Genomic DNA, 13,292 nt, shown 5'->3' on the forward strand with positions numbered 1-13,292 from the left:
ATGAAAGTTTTGAAGATCAGCCAATAAGTGGATAGAAAAGAATGCATGTGTCCCACCCGTGGGAAGCATACCTCAAAGTTTTCAAATCCGAAGATGTCAAGAATGCCAATGGATTTAAAGTCGTCTTTGCCTTTGATCCTGCTGTTGATCTTCTTGATCACCCACTCGAAGCAGCGCGCATAAAGTGCCATGGCCAGGGAGTCTCTGCTGTCTACTGCCTGCGGGGAGGAGACGTGGTCACCGTGTCCCTGACCAGGGACAGCCAGGCAGGCAGGTCTGCCCCACCCACGCGGGAGCTCTTAGGAGACACATGTGGCAGGGGTGGCACCGGGGACTCAATGGCAAGTAAATCAATGCCACCTTGGAAAACACAGACTTGAAAGAAAGGATAAACTGGAGCTTGCTTGTCACTTACAGTAAGACTCACCAAGGATGCCTTTAAATACCAGGCTCCAAAGACAACTCTGTGTGTTGAGTTTAGGTAAGAATCTGAGCTGATATATACAGTTACAAATCTTATCGGGTTGAAAGCAATAATGAAGACAGTGTTTTCATTTTTATCTTCTTCTCCATTGTACTTTGTACACATAAAAGTTTCCTTTATGGGGTATGGTTAGTATTTTTGACTTATCTAATCAAGACACAGGTATTACACAGACTAGAGCATATAACTGGCTCCAGGCTGTTACAGAGGCAAAAAATAAGTAATACAACATACTACTGCACTGTTTTCATGTATTATAATATATTATAGTTCATGTTTATTAAGTTCTTATTCTGTGCCAATCAATAAGTACTTAGAATATATATTTTCTTATTACCCTTACAAGAATCCTCTGAACTAGGTCTTCTAGAGGAAACTGAGGCACAGTGAACAAATTTCCTAAGAGCAGACAGTAAAAGGTGGGAGAGTCAGGACTCCCACGGAGGCCTCTGCACCAGACCCAACCCTCTTAAAGAGGCAGCTACACCGTCTCTTAGAAACAATTCGGTAACTTTATCTACTCCCCTCCAGGTGGATATCTTTATTTTAACTGTGAACCATAGTTACTTATTTGAATCGAAGACATGGATCTGAAACCCCAGGAGCGTCCTTCAAATCCAGCCTGGATAGCAAAGGGCATGTACCTGCTGAACGCTGAGCGGCGTGAGGATCTCCTCCCCCCTGAGGAACATCGATCTCTGGGTCAGAGCGTCCGTGAGCTGCGTTGGGTCCAGCCCAAGTAACTCTGCAGACCTGCCCAAGGCTGGGAATGAAGAACAAAGTGAACGCGGACTCCCAGCCCCCAAGAGGACCAGGCCGAAGGGACCCCCAGGGGGTACAGAGCCAACCACTCACAGCAACACAGGAAAGCAGAAAGCATCCCTGAATCCCTCAGGCAGAAGTTATGGGACACACATTCTATTGTAAGTTTGTCGCTCCTTTATCGAGTCCTAGGTTATTAGCAAAGAACCTGGAGCTTGGACCAAGTGCAGTTCAGAGACCCCAAGATTAGGGGGGTTCCCAAGACACTGTGAGAGGTTTGTGAAGTCATAACTATTGTCAATGATGATACTAAGATGTTATTTGCTTTTTTATTCTCATTCCCTCACCAGTATACCCATGATTTTTCCAGGGACTACATGACCTGAGGTATCTTGAACAAAATAAATGCAACAGCAGATATGAGAACCCAACTGGCCTCTATTACATTAGATATTAAAGAAACTTGCAAAAATATAGGACAATGTGACTCTTCTTACTGATTTGTTTCTCTTGGAAAAGAGTCTTACATGTAAATATTGTATTTTAATATGCAAAGGGTTTATCATGGTCATTTTGCAATGCCTGTTTTAATTCCTAATATTGTAAACACCAATAGATAAGACTCACATTTTTAAAAGAAGCTCTTTGGGGTTCTCCATCATGTTAAGATGATTACAAGGTGCTGGGACCAAACGTTTCAGAACTACTGGCCTGCAACACTGGGCTCCTTACAGCCATTGGTACTTTCTTTCTTTCTTTTTTTTTTTTTTAATATATTTTATTGATTTTTTATAGAGAGGAAGGGAGAGAGATAGTTAGAAACATCGATGAGAGAGAAACATCGATCAGCTGCCTCCTGCACATCCCCTGGGGATATGCTGCAACCAAGGTACATGCCCTTGACCGGAATCAAACCTGGGACTCTTCAGTCCGCAGGCCGACGCTCTATCCACTGAGCCAAACCGGTTTCGGCACAGCCATTGGTACTTGACCTCATTAAGTTCCCAGCCTCCATGCCCTCATATAGTGCTTCCATCAGAACAGTTTAAAAATAAATACATAAACCGCTCCAGGAAGAGGACAACTGACACAGCTATGTGTGCATGAACTCACTCCATCTCGACAGCACACCTCCGAGGCACTTTACCAAGAAGTTGCTGGCGTTGAGGGGATAAATAACTCAGGAAATAGCCGAGCCTCTGCCTTGAAAACTAAGGGCCTCACCATTACACTGCACCACCACTCGATAACTGGAGAACTATGTCCACACTCCGCCCGACTCAGGACATTTTTCCTACAGCTCATCCTCCTTACGCGTGTTTCCTCTGATTTGGCCCATGTTCCTTCTTTCTTAGTAGGAACAAGAACACAACCACCCTCCCATTCTGGAACCAAGCTCATAGGTTTTGACCCTTTATCTGCTGACAATTCACATGAGGAACAGAGTTCTGTAGCTCTTTATTTCAAGGTCAGCAAGCTCTTTCTGTAAAAGGCCAGATAGTAACTATTTCAGGTCTAAGTTTGCTACTAGGAAAAAGCCAAGGATGGAAAGAGGGGCAGAGGCGGGAGGGGTGACCTTACCCGTTTTGAAGGAAACCTGCGCCCCACCAGCAGTGATAAATTCTATGTTCCCAAGATGCAGTATGCCAGCAAGCAGCCTCAAAACCTCCCGGACTTCCTCCTTGCTAAACTGCATTACGTCCATTGCCGTCTGGAAGAAAAGTGACGTGTTTCATTGTTTATGTTGTGTGTGTTTTTTCATACTAAAGAACATTTTTTTTAAATGCTCATTGCTCAACAAAATTATCAGGTATTGTTCTAAAAGGCAAGAAAATAGGAAATAGATGCATGACCAGTTTTAAAGATAAAGACTTTACACAGATACACATTAAAGAACACGAGGTTAAGAACTGTAGAATGTTGAGGAAGAACCCAATCGATGACATAAAAAGAAGTATCCACCTAATGTACAAGCCTCCTAGTTATGCCACAAAAAATTACATTTTTTCCTACAGATATCAAAGCATAATGGAACATTTATTTTCTTACACTTGAAAGTAGGGGGGCAATTTGGGGGAGCTAAGCCTTCCTTAGAGTCCTGCAGGGTCAACTCTGGGGCTTGTCCTCATGGTTACTCACAGCAGGAACCCAGGGAGGTGGAATAAAATCGGGCAGGGACTCCACAACAGGAGAGTCTTTGTATCCTTTTACAACAGATACTGGTGGACCTAGGAATGGATCTGGGTCTATCTGCCCTGGACATTCTTTGACGTCTCCACTTCTCATTTCTCCAAAGGGTTCTTAAAGTCTTATCTTGGCCTCTGGGTAGTAAATGGAACCTAACATAATGCTGTTTGGGGAAAAAATAACATTAAACAGGCATCTACCTACAGGAGTATTGTAACCAGCAAGTATCCAATCAACTTTAGCCAGGAGATTTGCTCATTTTCTATTGGGATTTAGGAGCCATATTCATGTCAGGAATACTGCACTCACACCCACATCCTCAGCTGAGGACAGAATTGGCGACAAGACTCCTGAAATGACCTACAAAGAGGACGTGGGCCCAGCCGGTGTGGCTCAGTGGTTGAGCACTGACCCACGAACCAGAAGGTCATGGTTTGATTCCCAGTTACAGCACATGCCTGGGTTTCAGGCTCAATCCCCAGTGGGGATGCGGAGCTGCAGGAGGCAGCCGATCAATGACTCGCTCCCATCATTGATGTTTCTATCCCTCTCTCCCTCTCTCTGAAATCAATAAAAACATATTTCAGAAAAAAAGAGGACTTGGATCCGAAATCACTGCACTGACCACAGGAGACGTGGGAGAAGGAAAACATGCACCACTTTGAAGCAATAGAAATTGCAAAAGGAAACAACTGCAGATTTTAAAATGTGAGACACAGGATTTCTTTACAAGGAAAAAACAATGAAGTTGAAACAAAGGGCAAAAACAATAGACAGGGAAACAAAATTAAAAGAAAAAAATGCAAGGGAAGGAGCAAGAGCTATATTGGGAAATACACAACAAAAATAAAATAGGCCCTTCTTACACAGGAAGTGCAAATCCACAGACAAATTATTCTCTGTCATAGAAACGAGGCACGAAGCACGCACAAATTAAAGAAAATCGGGGATCACTTCTATTAAATTAGCAAAACATTTCTGCAGAATTGACCTAAAAGTGGTGAAACTGGGATGTTTAGGCACTGGCCACTGGTACTGTGAGTGAGTATAACTTTTTGGAAAACAAGATTGTGGCAGGACTGTGTTGGGCCACATGTGTATTCACTCTTACAATGTTTAGAGAGGTTAAGGATTTTGCTCAGGGTTGCATAAACAAGATTCAAAGTCCAGGAATTTGTTATTGATCCAACTTTATTACTTTCCAAGAACATTAAAAAAAAAAAGAAAGAAAGAAATCTCCTGTGTAATCTCCCATAACTTCAATGATGAAAATTTGTTCCAAGGAAAATGTTGACAATAATAAAGTTTTGCAAAATGTCACTACAGTGTTATCTTAACACTTTCAGAGAATTCTAACTAACCCATAATTAGGCAAAACAAATAGAGTAAATAACATTGTTAGAATAGTGTATCGTTTTTAAAGGAAATTCTCAACCTCATATAGGAACATGATTATATTTTGCTTTATTCAAAGAGTAAAAACTACATTTTTTTTTTATCCATAACTAATAAAATCAGGACGGGAAGAAAACTTACAAAAAATGAAAAATATGTTAGTGTTGGTAGGCTCATAAACACTGTGTTGTATCATGTCCTTTAACGTTGTTGACATCTTTCTGAACAACAAATGAGACTATTATGCAAATCGCTCTCTACCCAATGGGATACTACTCACCATGCAGAGGAATGAATGGTGTTATATGGGATGTGGATGAGCAAAAGAAGGTAGACACAGGAGAATACATTCTGTGTGATTTCATTTACACGAAACTCTAGAAAAGACAAATCTATGCCATGTATGGTGACCGAAAGATCAGTGCTTTCCCAGGCTGGGGTGGGGTAGCTGGGATTGTCTGGGTAGGGGAACAAAGAACTTCTGGGGTACAGAACTGTCCTTTCTGTTGATTGTGGTTGTAGGTACATGGGTGTGTAAATTAAAAATTCATCGAATTTGCAACAGCATGGATGGAACTGGAGAGTATTATGCTAAGTGAAACAAGCCAGTCAATGAAGGAAAAATACCACATGATCTCATTCTTTCATGGATAATTAAGACCATTACAAACTTTTGAACAATAATAAATACAGTGGCAGAGCTGCCTCAAACCGATTGTCGGTCTTCAGTGGTAAGGCCAGGGAGGGTTGGGGGACAGGAGGGAGGGGAGTAAGAGATCAACTGAAGGACTTGTATGCATCCATATAACCATAACTAATGGACATAAGACACTGGGGGGTAAGGGAGGGCAGGGGCTTGTCAAGGGTGGGGGGGAAAAAGGACACATATGTAATACCCTTTGTAATGCTTTAAGCAATAAAAAAAAAAAAAAAATTCATCGAAATGCGTACTTTACATGGGAACGTTTTATTTTATGTACATTATAGCTCAGTAAAGTTTATTACAAAAAATGAAAAGACCATGAATTATTTATTTATTTATTTATTTTTTAAATATATTTTATTGATTTTTTACAGAGAGGAAGGGAGAGAGATAGAGAGTTAGAAACATCGATGACAGAGAAACATCGATCAGCTGCCTCCTGCATATCTCCTACTGGGGATGTGCCCGCAACCCAGGTACATGCCCTTGACCGGAATCGAACCTGGGACCTTTCAGTCCGCAGGCCGACGCTCTATCCACTGAGCCAAACCGGTTTCGGCGACCATGAATTATTTAATCAAGGGTGAGAAGACTCATTTCAGGGTACAAACAAAACTTAATGCAAAAACAACTACTAGTCAAGTGTTATCAATAAAAAGGCCTGTGGAAAAATAATTATTCAAATTTACTTATTCTAAATGCAAAGAAATAGGGTTAAGAAATACAGAACAATTTATTATGTTCAGGACTTTAAAACAGTGGTCAGGATCAAATCAGACATCAGCAAAATAATAAAAAAAAATCACCTATGCTGTGCAAAAGTTAATATTTTCCTTTTCTATGATGAAAGTTTTCCTTATATTACCAGACATAGTCAATACTCATTTATAAAAAATGTTCTAACCTTATCTTAGAATGACCACAGAAATGAAAATATTCACTGCTTTAAGTCACCTACCTGGACTTTAAACATAGCTAAAAGAAACAAGATTTTTGAAAACTTGTCTACAGTAATAGAAAATTTCAAATGGTCAAATGAAAAATATCAAAAGATGCCCTATGAAAAAATTGGTTAAGTTCTGAGAATACATACAAAGATTATAAATGGAGGGAGATACGAAAACAGATGGATAAAGCGTGCTTACTTCATTAATAAACTTGTGACTTCTTCACTTTCAAGTCCAACTCTGAGTGAATTAATTAGTGAGGAGTGTGGTGATAAGTGGTAATTGCATTAATAACACCATGGGGTAATTTAATGGTTGCAACCAATTATCGCCCGCGTGGGTGTGGGTGCCAAAATTGCTAGCCAGAGCTCCATCCATTGTCTCTTACTGTCCTACTTACGATATTTTTAGTAGCAATCTCCACCCCTAGGCAAGAGTAGCACTTTAAGGTTTATTATAATTATCTTATTTTCTCAACAATGGGGCTCAAGACTTAAAAAAAATAAAAACCCTGGGAAATTCTCAGTATAGTTCAGAAGCACTAAACAGCAATTAAGTTATGAAACTGGCACAAAGTTAGACAACATATTTTCAATAAAGTCTGTACTAAGCCCATAAAAATTAAATGTTTGTGAAAGTGTGTGAGAGATGTTGGGGGCGATACAGTCCCAACCATGAAGGACTGAAGGCAGCGAGGGTGTCACACTAGAAACAAATAGAGAAGAGCAGCGAATTGAGGATACTAATTCACTGCCAATAGGTACATCTGATCTACTCAGGGTCTCAGAAGTCAGCTGTGAGTGGGAAGGCTCCATTCAAGAAGGCAAAGGGATCACAGATGAACCCTGAATAAATGGTACAATGGAAATGGTGGGAGAGAAGGCTATTCTGGGCATAGTCAATTATTATAAGTAATATAATCACTTATTCTGTAATGTTATGTTACAGCAAGGCCATAATGTGCTATTTAGTAATATAAAATTTGCTTATATTCCCAAGTTTTCCAATACTGAAAGAGACTGTTTCCAAGCTTGGTAAAATCGAGGTATCAAGTCAGCCTTTTACATTTTCTTAAACTCTGACTCATGAGGCATGAATCTGTGCATACATATACATGGGCTCACACCATTAAACACCCATGGATATGCCCAGTGAGCCCATATGGTGAGGAAATCCCAGAGTGGCTCATGACTAGGCTCACTGGAAAACATTCAATACTGTGGAGGAAGAAAACACTGAGATTATAGCTCAAAGACTCATCTTACCTCACACACATTTCATCAGCCACTATCCTGTTGGGTAAATGCAGGTGACAGAATACATTAGTTGTTACTATTGACTTAAAATAGCTTTCCATCCTAACTGATCAGTTAACAGGCAACTTGGAAGGCTGCATAAGAAATGGTCACAAAGTTTAACAGGTCCTGTCCCTGCCCCAGCAAACCAAGGTCCCCCTATAATTGCTCAGGATACCTCACAGGTACTTATTTATTTATATTAATGTCACAGGTACTTATTTATATTGATGGCGTCACCATTGATGCCAATGATGACTTTTAAAAATACATAAATTCTCAATGAATTAAGCAAATTTCGTAAGTATATTGCCAAAGCATATTGACATTAAAGTTGATAAAAAGGATGTTTTTTTAAGAAGCTAAAAAAATGGAACACCAGCCCTGGCCAGATAGCTCAGTGGGTTAGAGCGTCATTCCAATACGCCAAGGTTTCCAGTTCAACCACAGGTCAGGGCACATACAAGAATGAACCAATGAATGTATAAATAAGCAGAACGACAAATCGATGATCCTCTCTGTCTCTCTCCCCCCACCCACCCTGTTCCTCTCTCTCTCAAAAAAAAAAAAATCAATAAAAAATAAAAAGAACACCAGTGACATGTTCATACATATTCATAGAAATAATTTCTCTCCATTAGCACTTTAACAACTCTGCTAACAAATGTCCGTGAGCCCCGGCAGAATGTAGTCCCTTTCCTTCCTACAATCCCCAACCCTCTGGGAAAGGGAGCTTTACGGAATTCGAGTATGAAGATACCAATGGAAGTGGGATTTGCGGTTGGAAGGAAATATTGAGATAAATTACATAAAACAACAACAGTATAATCTGTTCCAGTCATCTTCAGCAGAGTGCAGGGATCATGTGGTTGGCTTGCTCTGGCTCCCCAGCGCCCGGCACACAGCAGGTACTCAAATATGCTGAACATATAAAGTCACCTCCAGCCAGGAGAGTCTGGAGTCTTCTTATCCATTTCTGTGTCACTCCTGGTAACAGAGTGCTGCCCAAGGCAGAAAGATGGGCTGGCTGGTACTGGTAATGATACTTATGATCATATTCCTATATTACAGAAATATGACTTTTAAGAATATTATCATAATAATCATTACAAAGTTGGGATATTTGTTGTAAAAATGTAACACAGAGACTGGTAAAGAATAAATACAACCCTGGAATTCTGCCTCATGGGTGACATTTTGGTATATTTTGTTCCAATATTTTTCTGCATATATAATTATTATATATATACATTATATTCAAGGTATGGCAAATGTAGGTTTACAAATGTTTGTATGGAAAATAATACAATAATTAATAAATAATAATCAAAGAATAAACTGTTTCACATACTCACAATTGTAAACTGACTTTTGCCCCACCCTGTATATATAATGCTTATTATTTAAATAAAAAGATTATAGTGCTGCATACCACCTTCCTCACTTATGTAATATGCAAGTTTTCCCATATTATTAAATACTAGAAGCCCAGCACGTGAAATTGCATGGCCCCGCCCACCCGCGCCAGTCTTTGGTCATTATGGCGTTAGGGCCACAGGCCTTTTATATTATAGACTAGAGGCCTGATGCATGAAATCTGTGCAAGAGTAGGCCTTCCTTCCCACGGCTGTTGGCACTGGCTTCCCTCTGTCACCTGGGACCCGGGCTTCCCTCGCAGCCCCAGCATCATCAAGAAGGTCGTGTGGAAGGCTGTCCCATCCAATTAGCATATTATGCTTTTATTATTATAGATACTTGAGCATGTGTTTTGCTTGTTGCCATGGATCATATTTTATGGGTTTAACAAATTATTAAAGCCATTCTCCAATTTATGATTTTGTGAGTTTAGGGAGAAAGAAATCTTATTTTTTACAGAAAAGAATTTTTTCCTCCTTTCTGAAAAGTTGCTCATTTATGTTTCTTTTCTGACAACATTGCTTAGAACTTCCAGAAGGAGGAAACCACATGTTCCTGATTTCAATAATCACCAGCTACGTTGTCTTTGACATTTCTGACGGGTCCACACTAAAAGGTAATTGCAAAGTAAGTATTAAGGATCTGTCAATAGAATACTTTTAAGTTTGTTGTGTACATTTACAAAGCCAAATTTATGTATACACTTTTCTTCCTTTCTAGGAGACAAAGCCTTTCATCATAAGACCACATTTCAAATGTCAAAACCTATCATTACAATTTAAAAATAAAAGCTAGTAATCACTGAAACTAGGACCCACTCCAAAAAATAACTTGCAGTTAACAAGAACAAGCAGTTCTGAATCAGAAACCGGTGCCCCAAGAGGAAAGCCATCAGAGCACCTTCTCCAGGCACTCAGGACAAGGGCAGGCCTCACTGCCAGTGCCCCCTAGTGGCCAGTCAGCTAGTCAGTCTCACCTGCAGTGAAACCACCACTCCGATAATTAGGAGTCTATCGGTTACCAGGAACAAGGTCCTATCACGAAGCACTGTTGGGCAGCTTCAAGAAAAGAAGCAACGTATTTTGTTGAGAATTTTGATGTCTATGTTCATCAGGGATATTGGCCTGTAATTCTCTTTCTTTGTGGTGTCTTTGTCTGGTTCTGGTATCAGAGTCATGTTGGCTTTGAGGAATGAGTTTGAAAGTGTTCCTTCCCCTTCCATTTTTTTTTTTTTTTTGGAATAGTTTGAGGATAGATACTAATTCTATTTGGTAGACTTCACCTGTGAAGCCATCTGGTCCTGGGCTTTTGTTTGTTGGGAGGTTTTTTGATGACTGCTTCAACTTCACTGGTACTAATTGGTTTGTTCAGAATCTGTTTCTTCTTGGTTTCATCTTGGAAGGTTGTGTATTTCTAAAAAGTATCCATTACTTCCAGGTTGTGACTGTTGGTATATCATTGTTCACAGTATTCTTGAACGATCCTTTGTATTTCTGTGGTGCCCATTGTAATCTCTCCTCTTTCATTTTCCGACTTTATTTATTTGTATTCTCTCTTTTTTGCTTGATGAGTCTTGCTAGAGGCTTGTCAATTTTATTTGTCCTCTCAAAGAATCAACTCTTAGTTTCATTAATCTTTTCTATTGTTTTTATTTTCTATTTTATTTATTACTGCTTTGATCTTTATTATTTACTTCCTTCTGCTTACTTTTGGTGTATTTCCAAAAGCCAAGATGTGGGAGCAATGTAGGTGTCCAGTAATAGGGGAATAAATAAAGAAAAAGTGGTGTGTGTACACGTACACACACACACACACACACACACACACACACACACAGGAATTTTACACAGCAATAAGAATGAAATCTTGCCATTTGTGACAACATGGATGGATGCAGTGGTTCTCAACCTTCCTAATGCTGTGACCCTTTAAAACAGTTCCTCATGTTGTGGTGACCCCCAACCATAAAATTATTTTCGTTGCTACTTCATAACTGTAATTTTGCTACTGTTATGAATCGTAATGTAAATATCTGATATGCAGGATGTATTTTCATTGTTCGCAACCCACAGGTTGAGAACCCCTGAGAGGGTATTATGCTTCATGAAATAAGACAGAGAAAAACAAATATCACATGTTTTTTTCACTTATATGTGAAATCTAAAGAACAATATAAACGAACAAAATAAAAATAGACTCACAGAAACAGAGAGCAAAGGGATAATCACCAGAAGGAAGGGGGGTGGGAGAATGGGTGAAAGGAAGGGGAATATAGTCAACAATATTGTGGTAAGTTTACACGGTGACAGATGAATACTAGACATAGTGGGACGATCACGGTGTAAAGTATAAAAATACTGAATCATTATATTGTACACCTGAAATTAATATAACCAATATAGATTGCATATCAACTATACTTAAATAAAAATAAAATTTAAAAAAAGAAAGCAAAACTAAAAAATAATCGAAAAAAATCCTGAGACGTCTTTTTGCAACTCATCAAAAATAAGAACGAGTTTTCTAATTTATTCTAATGCAAGATCTTTCAGCAAAGAGAGTAATGCAGTAAATGAATTGTGAATGGAGAAAATCTGAGTCATGAGAGACATTGGGGGAGCCAAAATAAAACTGGGAAAGAAAAAAATACTGTTCCCAGACAGTGGTGCAAATGTAATTATTTCTGTTTTTAATAAAAGTTTTATATGAAACAGAAAATAAAATTTGTTCTTTTTGTGTCACTCTTAATAAGGGAAAATAAGAAAGTAACTTACAATAACTTCCCTAAATGATTCCTGGTCACTGATTGTCTTGTCTTCTACACATCCGGACTGATTCAAGTAGTGGTAGTTTTCTGGTACAGATAAATAAAATTCTTCTACGAAAAGGAGAAAACAACAACATCAATACTTGACTGTCCAGGATAAGACTGAATCTGAGTTTTTACTTTGTGATGTTAAAATTGAGTACATAAATAATTCTGTGCTTGTCCTAGACGGTTTAGCTCAGTGGATAGAGCGTCGGCCTGCAGACTGAAGGGTCCCGGATTCAATTCTGGTCAAGGGCACATGCCCAGGTTGCAGGCTCAATCCCCAGTGGGGGGTGTGCAGGAGGCAGCTGATCAATGATTCTCTCTCATCATTGATGTTTCTATCTCTCTCTCCCTCTCCCTTCCTCTCTGAAATCAATAAAAATATAATAAAAAATAATAATAATTCTGTGCTAGTAGTCCCCTATTAAGAGAAAGTCCTCTCTTAATCATCAGATAGGGAAAATTAGAAAGAATCTAATGAAACTAAATGGTATGATAGAAAATGTTACTGGAAAAAAAATCAATAAGGATCCTGTTTTGACTGCTTTTTCTTAAAAATCAAATATTCAGAAAAAATAATCAAATATTCAGAAATTAGCTTTCTTTGGATGTAACTTCAATCTAAAACCAGTTGTAATACATTATATATAAATGTTTCCATAAATACTCCTTACATCAGAAAAGCACCAAGATTCCAAAAACAAACACAAAACCTAAGATTTCCCTATTGATGACTTTCTCTGTACATTATTTGGCTCTGAAAGGAACTCAACATTGTCTGTACTATCACACATTTCGAATCGATTGGTGGAATACTGACAAAGTTCAAACAGATGTCTTATTGTGTCCTGATGGTTTTTAAAGGGAAAATGAGTGACTCACCTCTCTGCTCGCCCTCCAGCCCTGCCAGCAGTGCATAGAATATGTGGTAATTCCGCTCCCCAGGATTTTGCCTTACTACTCGGTTCTGTGGAAATAAATCAGATTTCTATTCAGAGATGTTTCCCCCTGCTTAATTAACACAAACCAATAATTTCCGAAAATTGTTATTGTGAAGGCAAATGTGAATTAAATCATGTCTACTTACTTTTTCTAATAAATCTTCATGTGAAAAGCAATGGCAAGTCAAGGAACAAAACCAGGATATGACTCGCTTAATTACTCTCTCATTTTCTGTTTTGTTACCCAAATAATTACAATTCCCCAGTCCGCTGCCATTGAGACTTCCAGTGCCAAAAGATAAGCCCTGAAAGCATAGACTATTTTACCTAAATCCAATTTCAAACATGAC

General features: G+C 39.0%; 1 protein-coding gene across 1 annotated transcript in view; it reads right to left on the reverse strand.

The window, feature by feature from the left end:
- The window catches only part of MYO10 (myosin X), a 203,966-nt gene that overhangs the window by 79,520 nt on the left and 111,154 nt on the right, over nucleotides 1-13,292 (reverse strand). The window contains exons 7-12 of the mRNA XM_070411924.1: nucleotides 13,089-13,102; nucleotides 12,884-12,968; nucleotides 11,964-12,067; nucleotides 2,828-2,957; nucleotides 1,129-1,247; nucleotides 72-218 (exon numbers count right to left, since the gene is read on the reverse strand). Coding sequence (XP_070268025.1) covers nucleotides 72-218; nucleotides 1,129-1,247; nucleotides 2,828-2,957; nucleotides 11,964-12,067; nucleotides 12,884-12,968; nucleotides 13,089-13,102 — 599 coding nt within the window. The remainder of the gene's footprint in view (nucleotides 1-71; nucleotides 219-1,128; nucleotides 1,248-2,827; nucleotides 2,958-11,963; nucleotides 12,068-12,883; nucleotides 12,969-13,088; nucleotides 13,103-13,292) is intronic.

Source organism: Myotis yumanensis, unplaced genomic scaffold (assembly GCF_028538775.1).
Source record: "Myotis yumanensis isolate MYYU_CA2020_CCGP unplaced genomic scaffold, mMyoYum1.0.hap1 SCAF_4, whole genome shotgun sequence".
NCBI lineage: Eukaryota > Metazoa > Chordata > Mammalia > Chiroptera > Vespertilionidae > Myotis > Myotis yumanensis.